This window comes from Equus caballus, chromosome 19, assembly GCF_041296265.1.
Source record: "Equus caballus isolate H_3958 breed thoroughbred chromosome 19, TB-T2T, whole genome shotgun sequence".
NCBI lineage: Eukaryota > Metazoa > Chordata > Mammalia > Perissodactyla > Equidae > Equus > Equus caballus.
This window is the reverse complement of record NC_091702.1, coordinates 11,875,873-11,903,346: the sequence shown is the minus strand read 5'-3', so window position 1 is coordinate 11,903,346 and position 27,474 is coordinate 11,875,873. Positions and strand designations below refer to the sequence as shown.

Below are 27,474 nucleotides of genomic sequence, written 5' to 3'. Positions count from 1 at the left end.
AACAAAGATAACCTTCAATAAACGAAAGCACACCCAAATGAGGTACATCCATGCAATGTAATGCGATCAAGTGCCAACACTGAAAGAACTATCAAGATGAACAGACATGGAGGAATCTCAAACTCATCTTTATAACTGAAAGAAGCATCTATGAAGGCTGGGTAGAGTACGGTCTCATTGATATGGCATTCTGCGAACACAAAGCAATCAATTTGATACACAGATCAGCTTCCCAGTGCTGTGCAGGGATGGTGTGGGCGGAGAGGTCAGGAAATCTGTGTGATGCTTTAATGGCGGATACTTGCCTCTCTGCCTTTGACAAAATCCCCAGATTTTTACAGTAGAAAGAGCAAATCTTGACACACAAATTAGTAAAATGATTTAGGTGGGTGGATCCTTGGATGGAATGCAAATGAGACTAAAGAGTGTAACTATATTGAGAATGGAAAAAACACACAGCAAGTGGTGGGGGAAGTGGTGTTGACCTAAGGACCTTTGGAAATGACTGGAATCTGTACAACTACAGGAAAAGAAACCGACCAAGCAAAGAGCCCTACTTGATAAAGTTCTTTCTCAACAGTTACTGGTTAATAACTGTGAGGCCCCTATGCATCTAGACTGGGATTGGAGAAATGACTGAGTGGTCGCCAGACGGCAGGAGACAGGGTTCCACTACTGCAGGGACAGGTTTCGGGGAGGGCAGGGCGCGGGCTGGAGGGCTCCATGTGGCCATGCATTCGAGTGGGAAGCCGTGCTCTGAACTGATGCTGACCTTAATCTAAACATGGCCGTTTCCATATAGACACATTTATAGCAGACAGTGTACACACGGTAAGGTCAGCACACCAGCCTAACTTAAGCATCCTGCCACCGAGAGAGCCAAGAAGCAAGGACACCCAGGAGCAACCAGCACACTGAGCTCACAGATCCATGTTTTTAATGCAATTGTCTCATACAAGGAGCCAGCGTTCCTTGAGGAAAAGGCTGATATCCAGGCTGAGGTTGAGAATGCACAAGACAATGCTGCAGAGTCCTGCAGAGCTGGAAAGTGAGGCGGTGTTAAACCACCAACCACACACGGCATTTTTCGATCACTTTCACATCCTAAGACACATTAAGCATTAAAAATAAAGAAGACACCTATACGATTGCAACCATTTCCCCTTTCACCCCAGGCTGCCATCTGCCAGTCCCCATCACTCATGATTGAAAAGTTCCAATATCTGGCATATTCACTTCACAGTCATGTAGGTTTCCCTTCTCCTTTAATTTGTATCCGAATTTCTCCCCAGAAACAATCCTGAATATGCAACAAATACCCAGCATGCTGTGATTCTGAGCCTTCCAACACCTCAATGAAGAGATACTTTTGTAAAGTAAGTCTTCTTAAAACATGACTGAGAAAGTAGAGAATAAACCACGAGGGAACAGCCCAGAAAATAAAGCTTCTGTGCTGACCGTTTAAGAAAAACGTCGCGGGGCCCCGAACGCAGCCCCCTCGTCAGCCATGAGGGCCAGACAGGAGGTGTATTCTTTCTGAGCAGGAGACCCCAACATGACCGCAGCTGTGTCTCCTCCATCCTCCTGACAAGCGAAGCACCTTCCCCGCTGAGGATGCAGCTCCTGCGGCCTCTGGCAGAACCCGCAGGCACCCCACGCTGCTCACAAATGGAGATCCATGCGCCCCCTGCCGGACACCGGGGGCAGAGCAGGAGGCTCAGAACTCACAGCTGGAGGTGGATGGCCGCCCCTTCCGGAAATGGTGCTAAATTACTCAAACCCGAGTGCCCTAGTCTCTTTGCGATGGTCCCGAGGACGCTCTGCTGCAGCCAGCGCTGCTCTCTTGCCCAGGACATGCCCCACCCCTTGGAGCCATGGCCTGGAGAACAAGGGAGTCACCAGGCTTTGGAGTCCTTGAAAAAGACCGCCTCGATGCCACGGCACAATGAAAGCACCCATTTCAAGTCCCTAGAATACAGCCACCCATTTTCATCATCAGAGTCTCCACAGGATGTTAGGGTTAGACTCAAAGGACTGCAGCTCTGCTTGTGATCAGACCCTCTTTGATAAACTGCCCTACAGACTTGATCACAGTCACAGAGAACTGAAGCCAAAGATGAGAGCTGAAAATCTGTTGGCTCGTCCTCATTTGTGGTCCTGAATTGTGGTCCAGAGGTGCTTCCGAGGAATCCGCAGCTCTCTGAAGCCCTGGAGGACAGCTGGTCTGCCTGAGAGCTTGTCGGGGAGGGAATCCAGCTGTGTAGCAAGTGCATCCAAAACTGATGAAGTGAGGAAGAATATTCGGGTCCTGACTGTCTCTGTTCGATTGTATTTTTAGGCACAAGAAAGTAATCTGCACTCCTACCAGCTACAAACTATCTGAAAACAAAAGAATGGTAATATATTTAAAATGTGATACATCTTTAATATCAAAAAATTGTTGGGAGAGAATGTGATTTTCGTTTTTTAAATAAACTTATGCACAGGTGGCAAATTATCATGCTCTACACCTGAAACTTATACAATAAGAAAAAATAAATAAATAAACTTAAGAATTACATTTTTAATTTACCCTTTCAGCTCTTCAAGGGCTATTTACTGTTTCCAGATTTGGAAACATATTTTTTCATGGAAAACTTGCTTCAGAACAATTTTTGTTACAGACTTCTTTAAAGTCAAGTCAAGTCATCTGCTGGCCCAAAGATACATGAAAATATCAGTTATTGGAACATTGTATAGATTTGTTTCCTGCATATAGCATCTCAACACAAGCTTTCAAATAGCCAGTGACTCTGCCTATTGATTTTCCTCCAGTCAGAGGGTCAGGACCCAGCTACCTTCAATTTGGGGATTTGCCCTCTTCGACATGTGGATTCGGCTCTGGGCGTGTCCTTAGGTTCCTTCCAGAACGTTGCAAAGGGGAAATGTATGGCACATCCTGAGGCACGTTTTCATGGACTGAGCCTATACATGCAAACAGCCCTTCCAGCCCATTTCTTTGCTGAACACTACTTCACATGGGCACAGAGTGAAGAGAGCAAAGAGGCTGGAAAGGAAATATTATTGTGGTACTAGTGGAAAAAGAGAGAATTTGGTCTAGAAGCCTCTTTTGGGGTTGTTTTATTTGTTTTGTTTTTTGATGAGGAAGATTGTCCCAGAGCTAACATCTGTGGCAAGCTTCGTCTGTTTTGCATGCAAGTCACCGCCACAGCCTGGCTGATGAGAAATGGGTAGGTCCGCACCCAGATCTGAGCCCAAGAACCCCCCCGCCCGGCCTCTGAAGTGGAGCACATGAACGTTATTAACCACTATGCCACCGGGCTGGCTATTGCTTTTTCAATATGTTCACAAATGCTACTTTTAGAACAAACAACCAATTTTCTTGCTTGCACACATTTTATTCAGTAAAAAGTGTGACTCAGTGTCTGATTACCCAAACTAATCACAGGGAACAAACTGATGGAACAGGACAAGGATGTCACTCATTAAAGTTCATGGCATCACTGGCTCTTTGAAAGGGTGATTCCCATTGATTATCAAAGGGCCATTGTTTTCTAAAATGTCAGAAAGATACGATAATAGCTGTAGTAGCAGGTGTGGGTTGATGTGAGTGCCATCACTCAGTCGCGACGAGACGTCTTATGCATCCAGGATGGTCTGTGTTGCTGTCACTCAGTGTGCGGAGAGGTGGGCAGGGGACTCACTCCCTGTGCTTGGAGTACTTCGCGCTGCCCTGCAGTCTACATGTCCTCAGTGCATGGACACACAGGTTACATTCTCTACCTTCACAGAAATTAATCCTGACAAAATGTACAAGAGGCTGATAGATATTCCTGAGAAGAAACACTTAATCGGCTTACTTCCAGATGTACAACCACGAGGTGAGTGAGAAAGTGGCCTAAGTGGTCCTTTGACTGTGAGGAGGAATTCTCCTTCCAGTCTCCCAGTGCCTGGGGAGCAGCATGCCCCTAATCAGAGCCCCTGAGAAGTCAGCCAAAGTCCCGTTACGGAGAAGCCTTGAAACGTGAGTATGTGGATTTTTCTTACCTTACATTTTCTTTAAGTGTGGACTCTAAAAAAGCCAAGCTCATGGAAACAGAACAGCATGGCGTCTGCCGGGGGCTGGGAGGTGGGGGCAGTGGGGGGATGTAGGACACAGGGTACACACTTTCCTTTAGAAGATGAATAAATTGTGGGATCGACTCGACAGAATGATCACTGCAGTTATCAATACTCTATGATACACTAGAATGTTGATAAGACAGCGCATCTGAAATGTTGCCACCACACACGCACACAAAGGTAAATATGGGAGGGGAGGGAGGTGTTCACAATGCTTACTGTCCAATTCATTTCACAAAATGTGCGTGTGTCAAAATATGGCCTCGCAGTCCTTAACCTCACCCAATGTTACACGTCAATCATAACACGATAGAGCTGGGGGACGGCACCTCAGGATGGCAGCAGGAGAGCATGAGAGCAAGCACGGGGCTTTCCTGAGCGAGGGGCCTCATATGACAGCACAGTCACATGCCTGCGGAGCCAGCCCTGGTTCTCCCTGCAAATGCACATCTCAGCCCTGAGCACGTGTCGCCTTCTGCACCGCTCACACCCCGGCCTGAGCTCCCCACGTCACTCCTGTGGCCTCCTGGCTGGCCCTGCTTCTGACTTGGCCCCTGCTCCTGACTCACAGCACCAGGGCCACAGTAAGTGGGATGGCGCCCCTCCTTGCTCCAGCCCTCCCCTGGCTCTTCATCTCGCCCAGAGTCAAACCAGGCTGCACAATGGCCGACAAGTGTTCTCGTCCCCCAGGAGTCTCTCCCTTGCTCACTTGGCTTCAGTGACACGGAATTCCCAGCAGTCCTCAGACAAGCCAGGCCTGTTCTTGTGGCGTTTGACCTTGCTCTGTGTCTGCCTGGAACCTCCTGGGCATTGGGGGCCCGTGTGTGTGCTCCCCCCACACTTTTAGGTCCCATTCATTCACACGTCTTTATCAGGCCCCAGACTCTATTCTAGGCACAGATGGCTGCACCCAGCCTCTCTCTGATCAATATGAGGTGGAACATCATTGCATAAGCGTACTGACTATTCTATAGAGATTTTGCTGGAAAAACAAATGAACAAACAGAAAAATAATAGGAAGAGAAGTCCTATTCCCAAATAATTGACAGAGTGAGATATCTAAAACATGCAGCACAATGCACCATCCTTAATTAGGGGTTGGGGTCAGGGCTAGGGACAGGCTTAGCCATCCTGCAGAGGAACCCTGAGCGAGCAGACACGGGTAGGTGGCCGGTCCCTGGGGGCCAGGCCTCGGGGAGGGCGGGTCTGGCACTTGTGTGGGGGACGCCTGGCAGTCAGGTCTCAGAGGTGTGGGGCCGCGTCCTGAGCCTTGGCTCAGGGCGGACCTCTCCTCATGGTGGTGATGCTGAGAAGGAAGAACGCAGTCAGCCTCCTGGTCCGGAGGGAAGTCAAGGCACGAACCGCCCGCCCACTTGTCCGACCCACGAGGGACGCTGCAGGCAGAAAGAGTCAGCGTAGCTCCGTCAGTAGAAGGAGCGGTCTCATTCCCGCCAGTGTGGCTCTGAGAGTTTGAGAAAGAAGCCCCCTCAGAATCAGTGGGGGTGTCAGCTGGAAGCTTGTTTAGTTAACAACATAGTCTGTTCAGGTAGGATTTGAGCAAAATGGCGGGGTGAGCTGACCCGGGACTCTCTCCCCTCCAAAGTACAAAAAAGGACTGAAAAAAACCCCTGAATTTCAGCTAATGAACCTAATGCCACGACTCAGAGACCTACAGTATCAAAAGACACAGGACAGAGCCCCTGCTGCCCACCTCGGAGGAGCTGGAATGGGGTAGGGAGAGAACTTTGCTCCCTCCCCTAGAAACCGGGATCGCTGCGCGGGTCCGGGAAGGAGCGGGGGAGGGGACGCATGACGGGGGATCATCTAGGACTCCCGTCCACCGGTACAGTGGAAACCCGCTGAGGGGGGAAAGCTTCCGTGTGCGGGGGACCCCATAAACCCAGGGCCCCGGGAGACCAGGGAACAAAACTGATCGAATCCAGATGGGTGCGCAAGAGAAACCGCCCCCACCCCCCCCACCCCCGCCCCAGCAAACCGCACTGGGCGCCGCCATCTTGCCGGAAGGCAGAGAGCTCAGAACGCGCGGCACTAGACCCCCATCTAGTGGCGACAGGCTGTAACTGCAACCTAATTCTACCACCATGCGAAAAAACCACTCCTCTACCACCCAGCAATGTATAAAAGCCCCAGACCAGAAGGAAAACAATAAAAACACAGAATTAGGTCCTGAGGACTTGGAAATAGGTAAACTAAGTGATAATGTTCTTTTGCAGTGAGGAACATATGTAGGCATTTCTATTGGGTGTTTATCTAAGAGAGGAATTTTGGGGACCTAGAGTATGTGCAGGTCCATCTTCAGGAGATCTTAAAAGAGCTTTTGAAAGTGGCTGACACCCTCAGCAGTCTGTGAGGGCCCAGTTACTCTCCATCCTCACCGACTCTTCATATTTTCAGTGGTTTTGTTTTAGTCATTGTGCATTAGTATCACATCTTGGTGTTAATTTACATTTTCCCCACCAGTTACAATGTTATGCACCTTTTCAAATACTTGTTGGGCATTTAATTTTCTTCTTTGTGAAACGCCTAGTTGAATCTTTTGCCCATTTTTTCTGGCAGATTGTCTGTTTTCTTAACAATTTATGGGAGTTAGTTACATATCTTATATGAGGCTTTTCCAGATAAAATATGGCAAGTGTTTGTTCCCATTCTGTTCTTGCCTTCTCACTCTCTCGAAGATATCATTTGACGAGGAGATGGTCTTAATAATAAAGTCCAATTTATACATTTTTGTGTTTATGTTTAGTGTACCCTCTGACCTGCCTAAGAAATCTTTGCTTGCCCCAAAGTCATGAAAATATTCCCCTGTATTATCTACCACAAATGTCATTGTTTTAAACATCCACATTTGGATGTAAAATCATCTGGAATTGACCTTTGTTTATGGTGTGAGGCAGGAGTCAAGGTGAATTCTTTCCCGTCTGGATAGCCAGTGCCCCTGGACCATTGACTGAGAAGACTGTCTTCTCCCCAATGCTCGGCCTGACTCTTCTGTCACATACAAATGTTCACGTCTGTGGGTCTCAGGGGGACTCTCTCTTCTTCTTACTTCTCCTTGTGGCTGTCCTTGCAGTAGGACGGCACGCTGCCCTGATGCCTGTAGCTTTATACTAAGGCTTCATATCTGGTAGTGGAAGCTCTCCGGGGTTGTTCTTCTTCTAGATTGTCTTGACTATATGTGGCCACTTGTATTTCCTGCGCCAGGTGACGCAGAGGGTCAAATTTGAGTGTGAAAATGGCCAAGTGGTCTCCGTCCTCCAGGAGCTTTCAGTCTGGCGTAGAAATGGAGAGCCATGCCAATCTTCTCTGGATTCCAGCTGGAGCATCTAGAGCCCATTGAGGCAGAGCGAGAAGGTGAGGGCACTGCAGTCTGGAAAGACTCTGCTTGGGTTCGTGGGCTGGAGTTCCCTTAAAGGCACTGGAGTCCTTCCGGTCTGGTGGGTTCTGGGGGCACCTTGGTGAGAGGAGGGACCTCTCCAGAGACTGAGACATTGGTGGGGGCCATTGTTCTGAACTGGTCCAGGCATGCTGACACAGACCCCGGTGGGTGATAAAGTTGATGATTTCTATTCCTTTCTAAGGTGTTCCCACACCATCAATAAACTGTTTTCTGTTCTGTCGTGAAACCTACTTGATGCCTCTCTTCTTGACTGAGTACAAACCAGGAATGTCTGGGGTACAGATCTCAAATATATGAATCATTTTTTCTGCCCCCAGGCAGCTGAAATTGTTCACTTATATTTCCTCACTCTTTGATACTCACTAAATACTACAGATAATCTTATTTCACATGACGCTTTTGGGAGGGAAGCTACAGATTGAACTTTTTTTCAAGCGAGTCTAGGACACGTTCTTTTGTACTTACATTTGGAAACTGAGGCATGTCTAACGTCCTATAATCCATACACCCCTAATCAAATAACTGAACCACCTTTTCAAGGGCAGACTGAGTTCAACCTGAGAATGTTGCCTAGCTTCCTCTGAGAAGCTAGCCTCACTTCTCAAAATTCCTGCCCTACAACCAGAAATCGAGTTACCTGTCAAACTGACAAAAACCACTTGCGTAGGCTAACCTTCAGAAACCTATATACGTAATCTGCACTTTCCTTGGCCATTATTTAAAGGGCTTCTGAATGGACTATACATTGCACAAACCGTGAGAGTCAACGAAAAAAAGAGAGTAAATACGAGTGAATGGTGTAAATGAATTGCTTTATCTCCTCAACTTAATTCCATTTCCATGTACTTGAAACATTTACTACAGATAATCTGAAGTGTTAGAAACGGAGTGTTAACAGTACCTCAGAATAACCCCCATATGAAGACCTCTCCAACCAGGCCTGCAAAGACTACGGTACAGGGAAGAGCAAGGTTTGGGAGTCAGAAAAACAGGGGAAATATTTTAATCCCAGCTCAGCCAATAAGCAGTTGCGTAGCCCTGGGCATACACGGGTGTAAGCTTCACTTTCACCAACTGTAAAATGGGGATAACAACAGCTGCCTCAAAAGACCACTAGGATTCAGCATGAGGGAATCCGTGAGAGCACTGGCACATGGCAGGCACTCAACAGTCAGAATGAGTGGAATCTTTTGGTTTCCACCAGATATCAGTGGTAGCAAATGCAGTCATACAACCCGGTGTTTCCTCTTCCTTTGTCAGGCATCATTATTTCTAGAATTATTGTAAGGCATCATTATGATTAGAACTCAAGCATCTGGAAGAGTGCACGCACACCACAGGGACTTAGAGACTTCGAACTCAGGGAAATTGAATTCTGGTTAGAGAAGAAAAGTTCCTGAAAAATGAACAATAACACAAAATGTTCAACTGCCTGTCACAGACCATAAATTCAAAGGAGAGAATGATTACTTAAAGATGACATGACCAAGCAAGACTTCAGGGAAGAACTGGAAACAGGAAAACCTTGAAATAAGGCCAAGACATAGCTATGGGGAGGAGGAATGAGAAATCTCTCAGAGAATGGAACAGATTTCACAGAGTAGCAGCAGTGGGCATGTGTATCCATCAGGTAGTCAGGGAATAACAAAGAGACCAATTCTGTTGTAGCGCAGAGTTTTGTGTAGGTGAGTGACAGAAGATAAGACCGTAAAGTAGTCAGGGATGACATTAGGAGAACCCAAAAAACAAATTTCAGAGAAATAAATCATGTTTGGCAAAAATCATAGACTTTTTCAAAACAAACCATGTATAACCCAGTGAGCTGACAAGACCGATCGATCAGAGACGTCAGTGAGCAGATTGCAGAGGAGAGAGACAGAGACTAAGTGACCAGTTAGGAAGCCACTGTCACAATCCTAGCAGAAAGTGATGAAAACCAGCCAAAATTGGCACGATGGTGGCATGACGGTAAAGATGGAGACAGAGATGAGAGGTATAATACAAAGTCTCACAGACTTGAAGGCAGAGGGAAGAAGCATGGATGACAGGGTGGACTCAAGGGTGGGAGCCTGAGAGAATGGCAGCACCATGAGAGGAAGAGGCAAGTCTGGAGTCATCTAGGGACACAGGAGGCAAATGTGGTTTCACATGGGCTGTTACCAAGGTGATACCCAGAAAAAAAATACTAAAAGTCAGCACACAAAGATGTGGGTTCTAGATGGGAAGGGGAGCCCTCTGCTCACCAAGCGTGGCTCAATCCATGCAAGCTGCAAACATTCCAGCACAAAGAAACAAAAAGGGACCAGCACACTGAGTATGGCCCTCCCTGAAACCCAGGTTCAGGAAACAAGTGAAATCCTCAAAGAAATCAGAGAAGCAGCAAAAAAAAAAAAAAACCCCAAATTTAGTGGTGTCACTAAGGCCAAGAAGATGAGTCTCAAGAAGAGAGAGGAGGTCAAGAAAGCCGCATCCCACAGAAAAATCTAAGATGAGAGCTTGAAAACAAGTCATCACACATGACAATTATGAGGCCCCTGGAGACGTTCAAAAAACCAGGTTCAAAGAAGTCTCAGATGGCAGGAAGAAATAAGGAAGTAGGAAGAAAGCAGGAGCAGTGTCTATACTCTATGCTTTCAAAGGCACTTTCCTAGTAGAAGTCTCATTCAGATTTGTAATCTGGAATAAAGAACATGTGGTTTTAAGAACATGAGAGGCCGGCCCAGTGACACAGTGGTTATTTAGTGGCCCAGGGTTCGCAGGTTCAGATCCAGGGCAAGGACCTACACACCACACTCATCAAGCCATGCTGTGGCAGTGTCCCACATATAAAATGGAAGCGGACGGGCACAGATGTTGACTCAGGGTGAATCTTCCTCACTGCCCCCCAAAAATAGGAAAAAAAAAGAAAATGAGAGAATCTGATACTACAAACTTCCTTTAGTGGTCACAGGCCCCAATCTTTCCCTTCCACTCTCCTTGTTTCATCTGATTTCCTTCCCTTGTGTAGCCTCTCGACAACCCTATTTCTAGGCTGTACTTCTGAATCTCCTTTCAGTAAGAGAGGGCCAGGTCTAGTCACGCCTGCCCTTCTCACCTCTCTCTTTTTTTCACTTACATCATATAGGCAAGGACAAATGTCAGATTTTACAAGAAAACCAAGATTTGATCAACATTCCTCTTTCATGTTTTCAAAAGAAGGCCATTTTCCAAAAAGTACATAGACAGATACTGAACATTATTAGTTATTAGGAAAATGCAAATTAAAACCACATTGAGAAACCACTTCACAACTACTAGAATGGCTAAAATTAAAAAGACTGGCCAGGATGTGGAGCAATTAGAGCTCTCAAACACTGCTGATGGAAATGTAAAATAATACAACCACTTTGGAAAACAGCTGAGCAGTTTTTTTAAAAGTTAACATACACCTACCCTACGATCCAGTCACTCTAGTCCTAAGTATTTACCAAGAGAAGTGGAAGCATATGTCCATACAAAGACTTGTACGGCCAAACACTGGAAGCAACTCAAATGTCCAATAACAAGTCAATGGATAACCAAGTTTTGGCATATCCATACATTAGACTACTAAGCAATAAAAATGAGTGAACTATTCATAGGTCCAACAACATAGATGAATTTCAAAATGATTATGCTGAGTTGGAAAAAAATGCAGGAAAAAGGGCATACATACTGCATATTTACATTTATATAAAGTTTTACAAAATGTGAACTAAATCTACAGTGACAGAAAGCAGATTCATGGTTGCCTGGGGATGGAGGGAGGGACTGGAGAAGGACATAAGAGAGGTACCACAAAGGGCCATGATGGGCGCTGTTCCCGTGGCACAGCAGTTAAGTGCACACGTTCCACTTCGGTGGCCCAGGGTTTGCCAGTTCGGATCCTGGGTGCGGACATGGCACCGCTTGGCAAGCCATGCTGTGGTAGGCGTCCCACATATAAAGCAGAGGAAGATGGGCACGATGTTAGCTCAGGGCCAGTCTTCTTCAGCAAAAAGAGGATTGGCAGCAAAAAACAAAAAACAAAGGGGCATGAAGAAATTTTTGAGGGTGACGGATGTGTTATCTTGATGGTGATGGTTTTACAGGTATATACAAAACTGATCAAACTGCACATACTAAACATGTACAGTTTATTTTATGCCAATCATACCTCAGTAAAGCTGTTTTTAAAATATAAAAGTTGAGAAAATTGGCAAAATTTGAATGCGGACTGTGTATCGTATTATAAAGCAAAGTTAAATTTTTCTTTTTGAGGAAGATTAGCCCTGAGCTAACATCTGCCGCCAATCCTCCTCTTTTTGCTGAGGAAGACTGGCCCTGAGCTAACATCTGTGCCCATCTTCTATTTTATATGTGGGACGCCTACCACAGCATGGCTTGCCAGGTGGTGCCATGTCCACACCCGGGATCCGAACAAGCGAACCCTGGGCTGCCGAAGCGGAATGTGCGCACTTAACCGCTGTGCCACTGGGCCGGCCCCAAAGTCAAATTTTTAAAAATGAAGAAGGTGGATGTCCTAAATCCCCATAATATAAAGTCACCATGAAGGCTGGGGACAAGGACTTCTCTCTGGTAAAGTGGGAACATCAGTTGGGCACTCCCACTGCTATCCTATTTTTGAGAGAAAAACAACCAGCTGTGCCCTTCATCAAAGAATGCCCTCTTAAGCAATCTTTCCAAAGTACATGCCTGCCTGTACTCTTTCATGTCTAAAACTGTTTGCACTACGTCATCCTCCGAGGACAAACAACTTCCATCTCCCTGTGGCTCCGCAGACCAGAGCAGGGCCCGTGGCCCTAAAAGGAAGGTGTAGAGAGCTTCTCTGGCCAATGTCAGGATCCCAGTTCTTTACCTGCGTGATTTCTTCATCAGCAGCCGCGTGGATCCCCCAGACATTACAAAGACGAACTTCCTCTCCGAGAAGTCCTTGCTGCTCAAAGAGTCTCACTCTTAGACAAACCAGAACCAGACATTTACCAAACAGTTTAGGCCTGAAGGTCCCATTTTGGATCCTCAGGAGGGGTGCCAGGCAAGCAGGAAAGGTCAGAATTCCCAGTTAGTCTCTCTTTGGAAATGACTGGAGGATAAAATCCCCCAGGTCTCAAGCCACACGCAAGAAAAAAACAGCAAGTGTGAACTTTTCCTACGTATTTAAGAGAATAAATTACCAGGCTGAATGCCCATCTCTACATTCCCATCCGGTGTCAAAGATATGGTTAGCACGTAGATTAAAAATAAAGCATCCAGGGGCCAGCCTCGGCCGAGGGGTTAAGTTCACATGCTCTGCTTCAGCAGCCCAGGGTTTGGCCGGTTTGGATCCTGGGTGTGGACATGGCACCACTCAGGCCATGCTGAGGTGGCGTCCCATACAGCACAACCAGAAGGACCGGGACAACTAGAATATACAATTATGTACTGGGGGGCTTTGGGGAGAAGAAGAAATAAAAAAAAAAAGATTGGCAATAAATGTTAGCTCAGGTGCCAATCTTTAAAAATAAATAAATAAATAAATAAATAAATAAATAAATAAATAAATAAAGCATTCGATATGGCATTATAATTATCATTCTAAAACTGACTTTAAAAATAATCAGGATAAATAAATGTTAACTCCAAAAAAGCCACATGTTTATTCTGCTTTCTATCTTTAAAACTTTAAGAAACTAAATTTTCTCAAAGTAATCACACACAGAAATATATAATATGCTCTATTTAAAACATAAAAGAGTTCCTGTCGCCACGTGAAAATTTCAAAATATTCTTCAATTTCTTATTCTAGTATCTTACAGAAGGTACAGTGAAATGATACCATTCACAAGTTTACACAAACTCAAGATACTCTCTTATATCAGTTAAAACACTATAAAACTGTATTTTACATGCACATACTTTATTCTGTACTATACCGTAGTTCAGATACTACACATCTATAACTACATATTGCTCTACAGAATAAGAGGTACCAAATCCCATACATGATTCTTTATGGGCGATTTGGGGGGTCTTTCAAGGGAAATTGTGGCCATATGTGATTCTGCCTTTATACACCAACCTAGGACCCGACCCCACAGTATGAGACTCTCCTGGAAGCAGCTGCAGTTTCCTTACAGGACAGGTAGTTGAAATTAGGGCAAGGATTTTATGCACAGGAAATCCACAAGGACAACCTTCACCAAAACCGGCAGAAGAGCCCAGCAAGAAGGCTCCAGACCTCCCACTGCTCTGGAGCCAGAGGGACAGATTCCTGTGTGTGTCTCACTAGCGCCTCCCCAGCCTGCAGAATCGTATCCTGTCGAGTCAGATGTTTTGCCTGTAGTTCAGACAAATGCTTCCCGGACATTTCCATGAGATGGCTCTAGTGATGATAGTTTTTTCCCAAAGAAGACAAGACAGACTTGGTTCTTCCTTTCACGTAATCAATGTACGCTAATCTCCATTATGTTCTAGTCCATCCTCATGATCATTAATTCTCTATATTACTATATCTTGAATATCCTTTCTTCTTTGGCTCTTACTTTAGCACTGGTTTCCATTTCTCATTATATCAGCAAGGAAACTTTAGCTCTATTATCCATAAACTGAAGCCACCTCATAGTCCCCTCATGTCAAGCTTTCTAACTAATCTCAAATACAGGAACATGATAACACTCATTATCAATGAGAATTCAGAACATTGTTCTGTTCTAGTTAATGAAGTGAGGCAGAAAACAAAAAGTCTAACTATTTAGAAAGGAGGAGACAAAATTACATTATTTGTACACAACATGATAGCATATCTTTAAAAAAAAAAAAACGTAGAGAAAGACTGAATCGCCAGAAAAGCTACTAAAACTAAATGGGAATTCAGTCAGTAAGCACTGCTATAGTCTGTCAATAATGAGCGAGGACAACATAATGAAAAGACGCCCTCATTTTCATCCACTTACAGCACCAGCAGCAGGACGAGTACTTCATCCTCACACGCAGAATCTACTCCAAGTGCGTTCACTTGGCCCACAGAAAAATCCGAAGACTTTAACATCCTCCCCCTCCCACTGTAGCCTAGACCACTGCCAGGCTGTCCCCCTCCAAAGCGGGTACAAAAATTCTGAACCTTCCAGGAATCGCTTCTCTTTGGCCTGGAGGAGATTTGAATCTTTTAAAACAAAATAATAGAACTTAAGATACGTAGGGGCCGGCCCTGTGGCCAAGTGCTTAAAGCTCCGTGCTCTCCGCTGCAGCGGCTCAGGGTTCATGGATTCGGATCCCAGGTGTGGACCTGCTCCACTCATCAGCCAAGCAGTGGAGACATCCCACATACAAAGTAGAGGAAGACTGGCACAGATGTCAGCTCAGAGCTAATCTTCCTCGGGCAAAAAATAAAGGAGGAGGATTGGCAACAGATGTGAGGTCAGGATGAATCTTCCTCAAGAAAAAAAACTTATGATATGTAAACATTAAGAAATAAAACTCCTTCTAAGTTTGACCAGCAAATTCATTGTCTAAAACAAGAAGATAGTAAAATCAAAATGAATAGCCAACAAAAGAACTGCTGTGACACTCCCACATTCATCAGTAGCATTAGCTGTGCTGAAAACTGAGTTAGAGAGAGAGAAAGACCACACGCTGTTGTTCTCAAACACTCAGGCCCCTGCTTGTGCTGGTTTACACAGAACTGAGAGAAAACCTGAGTGAGAAAACTACCTACTAATAGCTTCTAAAAACTTGTTGGGACCCTAAAAAACCAAATTTACATCTCAGCTCCTAGGCAAAGTCATCTCTAAGCCAATCCAAAAATAAGATGGTTTACTCTTTTCTACAGCCTTGTTAAGCTAATTTTTCCTCATGTCAGTGGTATATACTTTACAGCAACATTCTTCAATGCAGTTGCTAACGTGCAGACAAGAAATGTTCCAGGCCATCTTCTCTGAGCTCCCTTCCCACCTGCGTGGCCCACCCAAAAACCATTCCTCATCTTCCTAGCTAGCTCCTGGGCTGTCATGACCTCCAGAGAAGGCTAGACTCCTCCCCAGCCCAGGGTGAATTACGTTGGGTCAGAGTTCATCACAGTGATGGTATTTCCATGACCAAGCCACTGGTTTAGGCATGGACACAATTCTGGCCTGGGAGATGTGAGGGGTAGTTTCTGGAAAGTTTTCCTCAGGCTTTAAGAACACAGAACGGGTACAGTCTCTTTTTCACGTCTCTGGATGTGTAGTTACATAAAGACTTGAAGTCACTGAGCTGCTGGACCAACCAGCCTTGGAAACTCCCACTTAAAGACCTTTTGTTATGTGAGATAAGAAATGCCCCCGGTGTTCAAGCTGCTTCTGTTGAGTTTTCTGTCACTTACTCCCAAAAGCTTCCAAATAAAGCACCATCTAGTCTTCTAGCTAGTATTACTCCACCTGTAGAAGAAGCCTCTGACAGCGGACAGAAAAGACAAAATCAACCAATCTGTGAAACTGGAAGAGGATCTGTCCTTTACGGCCAAACTAGCTCTTCACAAAGAGGAGCTATTATTGATCATTTGGAAACTATTCTGTCTTTGGTAGCAATTACCCTCTCTCTCCTTTTTTTGAGATGAGTGCTTCTCCCATAAATCAAATGTCCTTATTTAATATGGGGGGGAGGCAGGGAAGAGATTTTGATTACTATAATCTTACTAATTTACAAACAGTAACAACCTAATCCTAATTTATCTCTATTGAGACCAGACTAAGAAATAGGCCTAAATCAAAGGGACCTAGTTCACACATAAAGATGAATTCCCTGAGAGAAAGGACTATGGAGAAAAAATTCTCCAGGGACAACGTGGAATCTCCTCGATGAAAGCCTGTAGAAACAGAAGATTCATGCAGCTGTGAAGCCTTAGGCACTATACTTGGATCATACGGCAATTCAAGATTCCTGCCACGCTGATCTAAAGAGAATATTTATCTTCTTTCTAAACAGAAATGTAGAAAAACATCTAAGTGTTAAAATAAAAGCAAAAACTTCTTAATCTCAAACTCTACAACAATTATATATACTTAAGCAAACCATTTGCTATGGCAAATCCACCTCATTACTCTAGGGAGCAAAAAAGGCAAACAGTATGACCAAAACTCCTACTATGTCTCAATTCCCGTCAAATCCGGACGGTGTCAGGAAGTGCCTTATTCAGTCAGAAAATGTCCAGTGACTAATTTAACTGAAAGGTAATTTATTTAATTAAAAAGAGAAATGGAAGCACTTACTGGATTAAAAAAGAAATGGTATATATACTTATCAGAATCAAACAGTTTCCGCCCTATGGCAATTCGATAACTAAGTGAATACACCTTTTTAAATGTTTTTAGATTAAGAACTTTACTGTCCAGGAGTAGTGCTGACTATAGACTGTCCTATTAAAAATACAGTTTGAAATATTTAAGATTTATGGCTCCAGGGCACTAAATCCCCACTCACATTTATAATGACCAAAACGTAGAAGATGAACATTGAAAAGCAACTGCAAATAAGTGTTCACTTCTCCAGGGAAGTCGTAAGGTTTGCCGACATGATGTGCAATGGATAACTGGTCTTCGGTTCAGCAACTAAGACATAAATTATGTGTCAGCTGCTCACACAGGCACAGGACAAGGAGGGCAGTGATGGTATGGGAAAGAACGTGAGTCTCAGAAATACAGCCTACTGCTATCGTCCCTTTCCCGCTTGTACACATTACATTAAGGCACCCTTTCCAAGTGATTACAGACCCAGAGATGCCTAGCCTGGGGAGCAGACAGTTCTTCTGCACACGTTAGGCAATGGAGACTCTATCTGGTATCGCTGTACAATGCACATCTTGCACCATCATACGTAGTGGCCCCAAACTCACCTTCCGGAGCCCCATGCCCGGCAGCAGACGGGAACTCCCAGGTCTTTTAGGAATGGGGGAAAGGAAGTCTCATTCTTAACAAATTCAACCACCAAAGCCCTCCCTCATTCTAGAAAAGTTGGAGGCAGCAAAGGTTCCATTAAATTGGGCCCTATTTCTCACTAAAAAGAGAAAGAAAGAATTCTCCAGCGAGATCAAGGAGTCAAGATTTATAGGTTTGTTGCTCAGATGTAAAGTAAATCTTCACTTTTTCAGCAAGGCTTTTTACAGCACACACTTCAACTTTATTGAGAGGATATTAATATATCTGTATTATGATTTTTCTGTATGTGATTATTCACTTAAAATGCTATGTATTTTTCAAAGGAGGGCCTATAACTATAAAAGAAGCTATAAAAGGTACAATGTGCCATTAATGATTTTTTTAAATGATGGCTTTATTTGTTTTTTATTTATTTATTTAAACTTTGCCTTTGAAGATTTATACGAAAAGCAGATTATAACTGGGGCCAGCCCAGTGGTGTAGTGGTTAAGTTCTTGTGCTCCACTTCGGTGGCCCGTGGTTTGTGGGTTTGGATCCCAGCCACAGCCCTACACACCGCTCAGCAAACCATGCCGTGGTGGCATCCCACATACAAAATAGAGGAAGACTGGCACAGATGTTAGCTCAGGGCCAATCTTCCTCACACACACACAAAAATATTATAACTAACCATCACCAAAGCTTGAACTTCACTTAGGTTAATTGAGGGAATAACGTAATAAGTAGTCTTCTGGAATAGAAATACAAGACTAGCATCTACTAAATAGACCAACTCAGTATTACAAACGAATGAGAAAATATTTTGCTGTTTAAAACTGGCAATCATTTATATATTAGGAAATTATTTTGGTCCTCAAAAAAAAACTGCTTCAGCATAAAAGAAATTATACAAATACATACATACCCCTAGATACTTATCCTAAAGTCAAGCCTTTGGTACTTAGAAGTAAAATAAAACATAAATCACTACTGCTTATTGAGAATGGCTATGTTAATGCCACTCTAAGTTCTATCCAAGCCTTTCACGAGCCAACAGGCAAAAATGTTAGAGATTCTCTGTAGCGGGATGGAGATTCTGCCAGTGAACAAGGGGAGTGGGTGAGAACAGCTGTTTGAATGTGACTCACCGTCTGCTCTGACTTCTGACCCCACTATGTTTTTAACTGCAGGACTTTCTTAAGTAATTGCGAGATCCACCGACTAAGGTTTCCAGCATAGAGTTTTCAAGACCACCACCACATGTCGCAGGGACACAACCATCAGAATCAAACAAGAAACTCCCAGTCCTACTGAGCAACAGGAGAAGACCAGGCAGCGTGCACCTAACAAGGCCATGCACGCTTCATGACTCAGATGATGAGATCTGTGAGCTTCAACCAGAAACTGATAGCACACGCTCTGGAGACAGGCGGCTCCAAGTCTGAATCCCAGTTTCAAAGCCTCCTTTCACCACCTGTGAGCTGTGAGAGATCCTGGGTAAATCACTTCACCTCTCAGTGCCTTTATTTCTACAGAGATACAACGGGGACAACATGGCACCTACCTCAAAAGCTGTTAGGACAATGAAAATTAGGTGATATATATCAAGCACTTGGAAACACTGCCTGGCATTTTATACAGTCGATAAATGTCAGCCATTATTATTATTACCAGTAATAGTGGTTTCTTTACTTCTCCTCCAATCCAGAAATCCCACTTCTGGAAATCTACCCTGGAGAAATAATCCAAACTACAGTACAGGCACAAAAATACTTAGTACCATGTTATTTACAATGGTGAAAAGTTAGAGAAACCTAAAGGTACACTAATAAGGAAGCAATTGAGTCATTTATCCAATATCCATCCAGCAAAATATTAGTCCGTAACTAAGAATACATTAGAAACACAGTAAAGAATTATGGAGCAAAATGGCTATGTGTTTATACAATTACACAAAGCGAAAAGAGCCAAAATTTAAAACTATATGTACATCATTATAACAATGTAAAATTATACTTAAAATGCATACTAAAAAAACTTAAGCAAGTAATACACCAAAATCATCACAGTGGATGTGAAGATAATATTTGGGGTGAATTTTTTTCTTTCCTGTACTATCACATAGTCATATTACTTTTATAATTTTCAGATTATTTTTAAATGTTTAACTTGCTACAGACTTATTTTAAGACTAATTAAATAGGGTTAGGAAAATGGTAACAAAAGTTAAACCACAAATATATTACTGAAATGGTTAAGAATCAAAGTAGAAATTAAGAATAAAACAAGTGCTTGAAATATTAACACTCAAAATAAAAATATTATTTAAAAAACTGAGTCCCTAACGAGTTATCCAGTATTTAAACTGGACAGAGTCCAGGGACCACTTACATCTGAGACTGAATGATATACATATTTTTTATTGTAAAATGACTGTCAGGGAAACGAAATGATTTAAGAGAAATGAAGACATTGCGCTGTTTTTTAGTCTTGGAAAAGCTATCTCCTGTTAAAAAAACCTAAATTAGTCTCGGTAACAAAGTAACACAGTAATAAATGCCTTTCCATAGAATAAATCAGACCTTATATATAACATATCTTTTCATTGTTTTAAAATGAGTCCATTTAGATAAGGTATGACAGAAATAACGTTTTACAAATTGGGGAGGAAATGGTCGATGAACATTTTATGAATTCCAGAAAATATCTAAATAGAAGGGAGGAAGGAAACAAATTTCTAACCAAACTCACTATTGTCCAAATCTGTTAGTTCAGGGCTAATCTTCCTCACCAAAAAAAAAAAACGGGGAGGGGGGCGGGCTCATCTCTCCAAGTAGATGGAATGCTCCCTGAGGGCAGAGAATGCACTGCTTGATCTTCAGGCATCAGAGAGAGTTTAACACTGTTTTCCACACGTGGCAGACTATATAGAAAATGCTGGTTTAACTGAACTGAACATCTAAATAATCCGTTCAGAAGAGGCACCAAGGTCAGCAGTCAGCTCAAAAAGGTTCCTAAATGCAGGATGGGGGCAAGGGGAGGGGGCTTATTAAGGGGGAAGTGCTCCTTGCCTTTTGGCAGAAATCTTAATGTGCCACTTTAAACCAAAATAATGTGAATTTTCTCTTAAACCATAAGGCATTTGTCCATACTAAATCCACAGGCCTCTTGTACATCAGTAATGTGGGAACCCAACATTTACTAAGAGCAGCTGTAACGCCTGAGAGCAGATCACTCATTGTGCCACTCGTTATTTATTTATTCAGAGCTATATCTAATTTCAGAAAGGATCCAGTGAAACGTACATAAGTACATATACCACAACAAGATAAAATGACATACCTAAGAGGAGAAAGAGAAAAATGGGACAAAAGAAAGCTGAATGCAGGAAAGAGCGGCTGCCCTGGGAGTAGGTTCATGCACCAAATTAATGTATTCTATAAAATTCTGCACATTTGCTCGAGGAAGGTCAGAGGTTTGGCTCTAAGAATTCTAGCAGCCAACAAAAACAGGACGATCCAATCAGTTACACGAGTCAGCATCCTTAAGATAAAAATAAAAGCTATCAGAGAACTCTCTCCCCCTTGGTCCTCATAAAAGGAAACTACATCGTGTAACAAATGAAATACTCAACGACATCCTTGCAGCTGACTAGTCACAGCTTCGGAAGACCATCCCTCTCAATGACCCTCCCAGGCACATGACAGCACACAAGTCAAATCAACGCAAATGATGAAGAGGAAGGCAACCCACCCAAGGAAAGGGTCCACTACACAGCCCCTGCAGGTCTAGCTTTATCAGAACCAGATTTCATTCCACCTAGACTAACCTAAAATCCAGAGGCTTCATGCATCCACTTACCTTGAAATTATAAACAAAACTTGATGCACAAGTCCATTTCTCGGAGGGATACGTTTGTAGTTTCATAACATCCTCAGAGAAGCATGACTCAAGAAAGGATAAGAGCCCCTGATCTACAGCGCTAGACTGTGTGCATCCTTCAGGCATCCCTCCACAAGCACTTTGTCTTCGCAGATTTGGAGAACTGCTGAGCCTCAAGACCGCAGCTCCTGACAAGCATCTGATGGGTGCTCCTCTCTGATGTCAATGTGGAACTCTGAGCTTAACCACTGGCGAGGCTGTGTCTCAGCCGTACAAGACAATGATACGTGACCTTTCAGACCATAATGCCCACAAGCACATGGAGCACCTAATAATCTGCTCTTCTGGGCAGCTTTCCGCTATAAGCATTCACAAAGTTACCTCAAAGGACTGGTGATATTTCCTCTAGATAACATAAAAAGTAAAAACAAAAACCCATCTTTTCCTTGCGGATAAAAATTACAGATAAGCACAAAAAAATCATTTTCCTACATAAACATTATTTTTTAATTTTAAAGATAACCTTCCCACGTCAGTTGATACAATTTGAGCTAAGTTCTTTTTTGCCTTTTTGTTGTCTTCATCTTTTGCTATACCGCAACACAAGCACTGCCATAGTCTTAGACACACACACACACACACACACACACACACAGTCAACCATCCACCCATAGTATCGTGGTTAGAATGTCTCAAGGGTCCAAGGCCATCAAGTGAGGAAGCTGGCCTGTAGGGCCACCGAGACAAGGCCCTTTAAGATCTCACCCATCTAGAAGTCACAGGCATCCAGAGTCTGGTCCTCAGCATAACAAGGCCAAAGACATATCTTTATCAAACATACACACTCGAGTAGACTCAAGAGAACTAACTCATCCTAACCCAACTAGAAGGGACTGAAATGCAAATGAGAATACCAATTTACTAATTAATCAAAGAGAATATCCCTTCTCACTAATCAGAAAATTCACATCTGAAGCCACAACGCTGCTTGCCTAATGCTAGGATACGAGGTATCCTGGATTGATAGTCAATTCACCAGAAGTTAGACCAAAGAGAGACAGAGAGTTTGGGGAACACCCAATGAATTATCCAACCTACACCTTTTTAGGGACAAAGTTGTCCCTTTCACACGCAGGTCTCCTTCCCTTGGACATCATCGCCCTAACACTGCAGGCTTCTTGGTCTGTGAGCTTTCTTCCTCCACAGCCTTCTCTCCATTAGGAACTTCTCTAGAGAGGGTACAATACAACTGATGAGGGGGTGCCGTACATGCATCATTAGCCTTGTTTCAGATCAAAATCTCCCAGATAAAGCGGCTCAAGCCACCCACCCGAGGCCACAGCTGGATAAGGCAGAGCAGAGATTCAAAGCCAGATCTCAAGCCCAAGCCCCCTTTCGAGCTTGCAGTAAATCACTGCTTTCAAGTGTCTTCCCACGGCTTCCACCTCCCAGCCTGATTGAAATGCCCCTCCTCAGGGTCCCCTAACACCCTAAGCACCCCATGGCACTAAGTGCTCGTACACAAATCTCTCTCTCACTACACTGAAACGTTCTGAGGATGGGGATCATAGCTCACTCATCTCTGTAGCCCTCGTGTGCTATCCATCTATCCAGATAAATATGCAAACTAATTTGTCAGCGGTTTAATATGAAGGTCACCAAACTGAAGGCCTTGAACTCGCTGTGTAGGCTTAGGAAGGTCACAAATTCTCCAGCCATCAACAAACATCTCATCTAAAACATGGGATGAAATGAATATATGAGGTGGCTTAGGTCCCTTCTGGATCTAAAAAGCACTAGCACTATAGACGGGCCCTGGTTTTTTATAGCCTATCTTAGCAGTTTGAATTATTAGAAATGTTAACCTCGTTGATCTTCTGTACCACTCAACAGGAAGCATATACATAAATAATAGTTCAGAAAAAGCTTCCTCTTTTCTCAAAGGAGATAACTATCATTTACACCAAAATCAAACAGTGGCACCCTCCTCTGGTGAGTGTTCAAGGAGCTGAACACCACAAAAGGCAAGAATTGGATGGTGGGATTTTCTTTGAATAAAAGAAAAATCAGAGAGAAATTACCACCTAATATTCTTTGTTATTATCATATTCCCAACAGCAACTAACTCACTCCTTTTTACAGCACTTTCCTCATTTTGCTCTAAAACAAAGCCAAAATGAATGAACTGGCTCCATACTGCAGGAGGTTAGAAATAGAAAATTACTTTATTTTTAAGGGTACTGATAATATTAATTATTTTGCAAACAGCAGGCTTTCTAATGTAAGGCACAACGGAAAGCATTTCATAGTTTGGCTAACAATGATCATCTTCTTGTTTAGCATTTAAGAACTTAATGAAAAGCCCTGTACATGTAAAATACTCCTGGTTAAATAAGAGCATTTATCATGTCCCTTTTCTGGATGGTATATTTACTGGAGGATAGTACTGGAAATTTTTCAACCTGAAATCTGCTTGGGTCTGAAACTTTCAGGTTTTAGAATATCAACTTAATAGAAAACTTAAAATACCCATTCACTTACACGTGCGGGCTCAAAATATGTCAATATAGCACAGCCAAACAAGTACAACCCAAAGTTCCACAACATTAATAGTATATCCAGACCTTTCAATTAAACACAAAACTGTGCTAAGGCCAGAAGCAGACTATCATCTGCCAACAATTTTAATGTAAAACGTATACGGTAAATATAAGCTTTGCTGAATGGTTTACGACACTCCAGGCACATAAAATGAAAATATGCACATTCTAACTCAAACCAAGGAAACAAATCAGTCATTATACTGGCGACCTCATCATTAAGGTGTGTCTTCCTCAAGTACACAGCACGTCTGTCAATCAAGTTCACATCCTCCTCCTCCTGTGAGGGGAAAGGAAGCCCACACTACACCAGAGGCTGCGAATCACAACCAGCGAGAAACCCTGAGTAGCAAAGCCAGAATACAGAAAGGGCTGGGGCGGGCGGAAACAGGAGAAACTGACTTCAGCTCTACCAAATACACTTTCCAACTAAGTTTGTCACTCCTGGCAAAGTTGGTTCTACAAGGCAGGAAAACACACTGTCCTGGAAACATGAGCAGAGCAATGGGTGAAGTGATTTTGCGTCGAAGATGCAGATAAGCTAACCAATTGAAAACTTTCTCAACGTCCACCCAAAACAAAGACTGAAGAACAAGCAAGCCCTTGAAAAGGAGTGACATGCCCTACCGCCCATCCAGACGCCAGAAGGGCCGAGAAGAGAGGTGGGGGAAAAGTTGGATGGGAGCATGGGGGTGTGGGGGAGGGGGAAATGGCGAAGGAGGGCGAGCATGAGTAAGAAATTATGCTGCAAAAAAACAAAAAAAAAGTATTCAGCAATAAACTGTCACAAACTGCCAAACTGAGAGAGACGGGGACCGGCCTGGGGCTCTGTGGAGCGCGGCGCTGCGGCCACCTGTGCCACTCACCCCACCTGAGCCCATGCCCGAGGACCAGAGCCAAGCCCAGCCTCGACCTCCAGGAATCCGAGCCCCGCGCACAACCAGGGCGCCACAGAAATGCGGGAGAGAGACCTGACTCGGCCTCTACCTTCGCCTCTGGCTCCGAGACAACCCCAAATAAAGGGGTTTAGCAGCAAGGACACCTCTTCGCGCTCACGCCGGCCAGGGCGTGGGGGTGAGTTCCGAGCGCCGCCACCCCTGCAAAGGCCGGAGGCAGCTCGGTCCCGCTCCCCGATCCAGCCAACGCGGGCGGCCGGCTGTCACCTGGCCGCACTGCACCCGCCAAGTTAATGGAGCCGGGAAGCAGCGCAGAGACGCCCCTCGGGCGCCTCCTCGGGGCGCAGGCAGGGCACGGAGTCCCAGCTCCTTCACCCACCCTGACTCGCCTCTGAAGATTCTGTCCCTTTCCCCAACGAAGCATCACAGACACTTTCTTCCGTCTTTGTGCCCAGCTCAGCCCAAACCTCAGAACTGAAGCTCTGAGGCCCCGGGCCAAAGGCCACCCCAGAAACCACTCACTCTTCCCGCGAAGCCCGCACGGACACTGCTGGGCTCCGGCCCTGGGGAACCTCACAAGTCACGAGGCACGAACCCGGCTGTGGACGGCCCTCCCTCCCCCAAACGGGATCCAGCCGTGTTTTGGGCAACTTGAGCCGCATTTGAACGAGCGGCCTTGTCCAGCCGGCACCAGGTCATCACCACGCCCCTCGCACCCAGGTCCTACACCGCGGCGCAGGCAACGTCCTTGTGTACACACACACACTCACACAAGCACACCCTGTCAAACAAAGCCCCGGAGAACTCCTACCTCGCCCCCGTGCCCGTCGAAGATCCCGAAGATGGACGGGTGCGACTTGTTGGCCAGGTCCGTGAGAACTTCGAAGCGGTCCTCCATGTGGTCTCTCCGGCCCTGGATGGAATACACCGCCACGTTGTGGCTCTTGAACTCCCAGGTCTTGGAGAACTCGGCCTCCAGCACGTCGAGCCCCCCGAGCCGCTCGTTCTGCATGATCTCGGCCACCTTGCCCTTGACCATCTTCACGGCGTCCCGGCTGGACTTGACGATGGTCTTCACCTCGTCCGTGTGGAAGAAGTAACTCCACAGCGCCAAGCTGATGCACAGCAGGAAGAGCGTCTCGGGTCTCAGCTAGAAGTAGCGCATGAGGCGACCCAGCAGAGACAGCAAAGTCATTGTATCCTCGCTAGAGCCCGACCACCAGCACGCGCGCGCCCCGAAGGCTCGCCGGTCCGGAGCGCTGGGGGACGGCCCGCGGGAGGGGCAGCAGGAGGCTGCGGAGCCGGGCGGGGGGCGGACGCCGGCGGCTCGGCGCGGCCCGGAGAGCAGATGCAGCCTCCATTTTGTCTCCCGGCCTCGCGGCCCGAGGCCCGCGCCCTGCGCACCGGCGCCCGCGCCCGCCGCCCGCGCCGCCTCCCCTTCCTGCGCCCCTTAGTGAGGCGGCGGCCGCGGCGGCGGCGGCAGTCAAGCGAAAGTTGCGCCGGGCGGCTCGGCCGCGGCGGGCGGGAGAGTCCAGGGGCGCCGGCGCGCGCGCGGCCCCTCCGCGGGCCCCTCGCCGCTCGCGGAGCGGTCAGCAGGTGAGGCGGCGCGGGGCGCGAGAGCCGGCGGGGAACGAGGCGAGTCCCCTCGGCCGCCGCTGTAAGGGAGCGCTGAGCCGCGAGCCCGCCGACCCCTTCAGACGACGGTCCCCCGAGAAAAAAAGTTTTGCGGGAGCCTGGGCAGAGGCGGGGTCCGCGGAGCCCGGCGACGCAGCACGATGGACGCGGAGCCGCAGGCGGCCGGCGGCTCTGCGTGCTCCTCCCGGCAGCTCGCGCTCCGCTCGGCTTGACTCGGCTAGGCGTCGCCCGCGGGCCCGCTCCTCGGCCCGGCTCGCGCTCGCCCCGCCCCCGCGCTCGCCACGCCCCGCGCGCTCGCCACGCCCCGCGCGCGCGCCCCGCCCCCGGAGCCGGGACTCGAGGACCCGGGGCTCCGGGCGAGCTGTCAGAGGCCAGGGAACCTCGGCGGCGGCCGGCGCACACGCAGCCCCGGGCGGCCCAGCGAAGCGAGGGCGAGGCGAGGGGCGCGTCCACGACCGAGCTCGAGCAGACGCTGGTTCCTCCTCCCGCGCGGGCTCCCGGGACAATACGACACTGACCCTGGTCGTCGTCACGCTCCTTGCCCGGGAGCCGCGGCCGCCGGCTGGAAAGCAGAGGCCCGGCCGTGAGCGCCCCCCTCCGGCAGGCCGCGCGGTAGCGCCGTCCCCGCGTCGCCCGCATAAGGCAAGGGAGAAGGGACGCACGTCTGCCGCCTCGCAAAGCGGGGCGGAGCGGGCCGGCCGCTGGGGTTCGGTGGCGGGGGCCTGCCCGGATCCCCCGAGGCGAGGAGGATCGGGGCCTCGCAGCCTCCTCGCGTCGGGCCAAGACCCTCTGGAGGAGGACAGCAAGTGAGGACTGGGGCGCCTGGAGGTCGCTCAGATTCTCGCCCCCGGAGGGCGAGGAGGGGCTGCCTCTGCGAGCTGCCGCCCGCGAGCAGGGGACTCCGGCACGGAGGCTCCCCTGGGCGCTGCCGTTCCCCGGAGGGACAGGGAGCCTCCCAGCGTGGCCGGCGCGGCCAGTCTTCCTCAGCAAAAATAGGAGGATTGGCGGCAGATGTTAGCTCAGGTCTAATCTTC

At 46.3% G+C, this 27,474-nt stretch overlaps 1 protein-coding gene across 3 annotated transcripts in view; it reads right to left on the bottom strand.

Moving 5' to 3' along the window:
- LOC138919101 (protein phosphatase 1L-like) overlaps window positions 1-26,123 on the bottom strand; it is a 63,747-nt gene extending 37,624 nt beyond the window's left edge. For 2 of the 3 annotated variants that reach the window (XM_070243193.1, XM_070243192.1), the window contains exon 1: window positions 25,617-26,123. In XM_070243193.1, coding sequence (XP_070099294.1) covers window positions 25,617-25,844 — 228 coding nt within the window. In that variant the 5' untranslated portion in view covers window positions 25,845-26,123. The remainder of the gene's footprint in view (window positions 1-25,616) is intronic. The other variant, XM_070243191.1, reaches the window with a different exon arrangement.
- Between the last annotated feature and the right edge of the window lie 1,351 nt (window positions 26,124-27,474).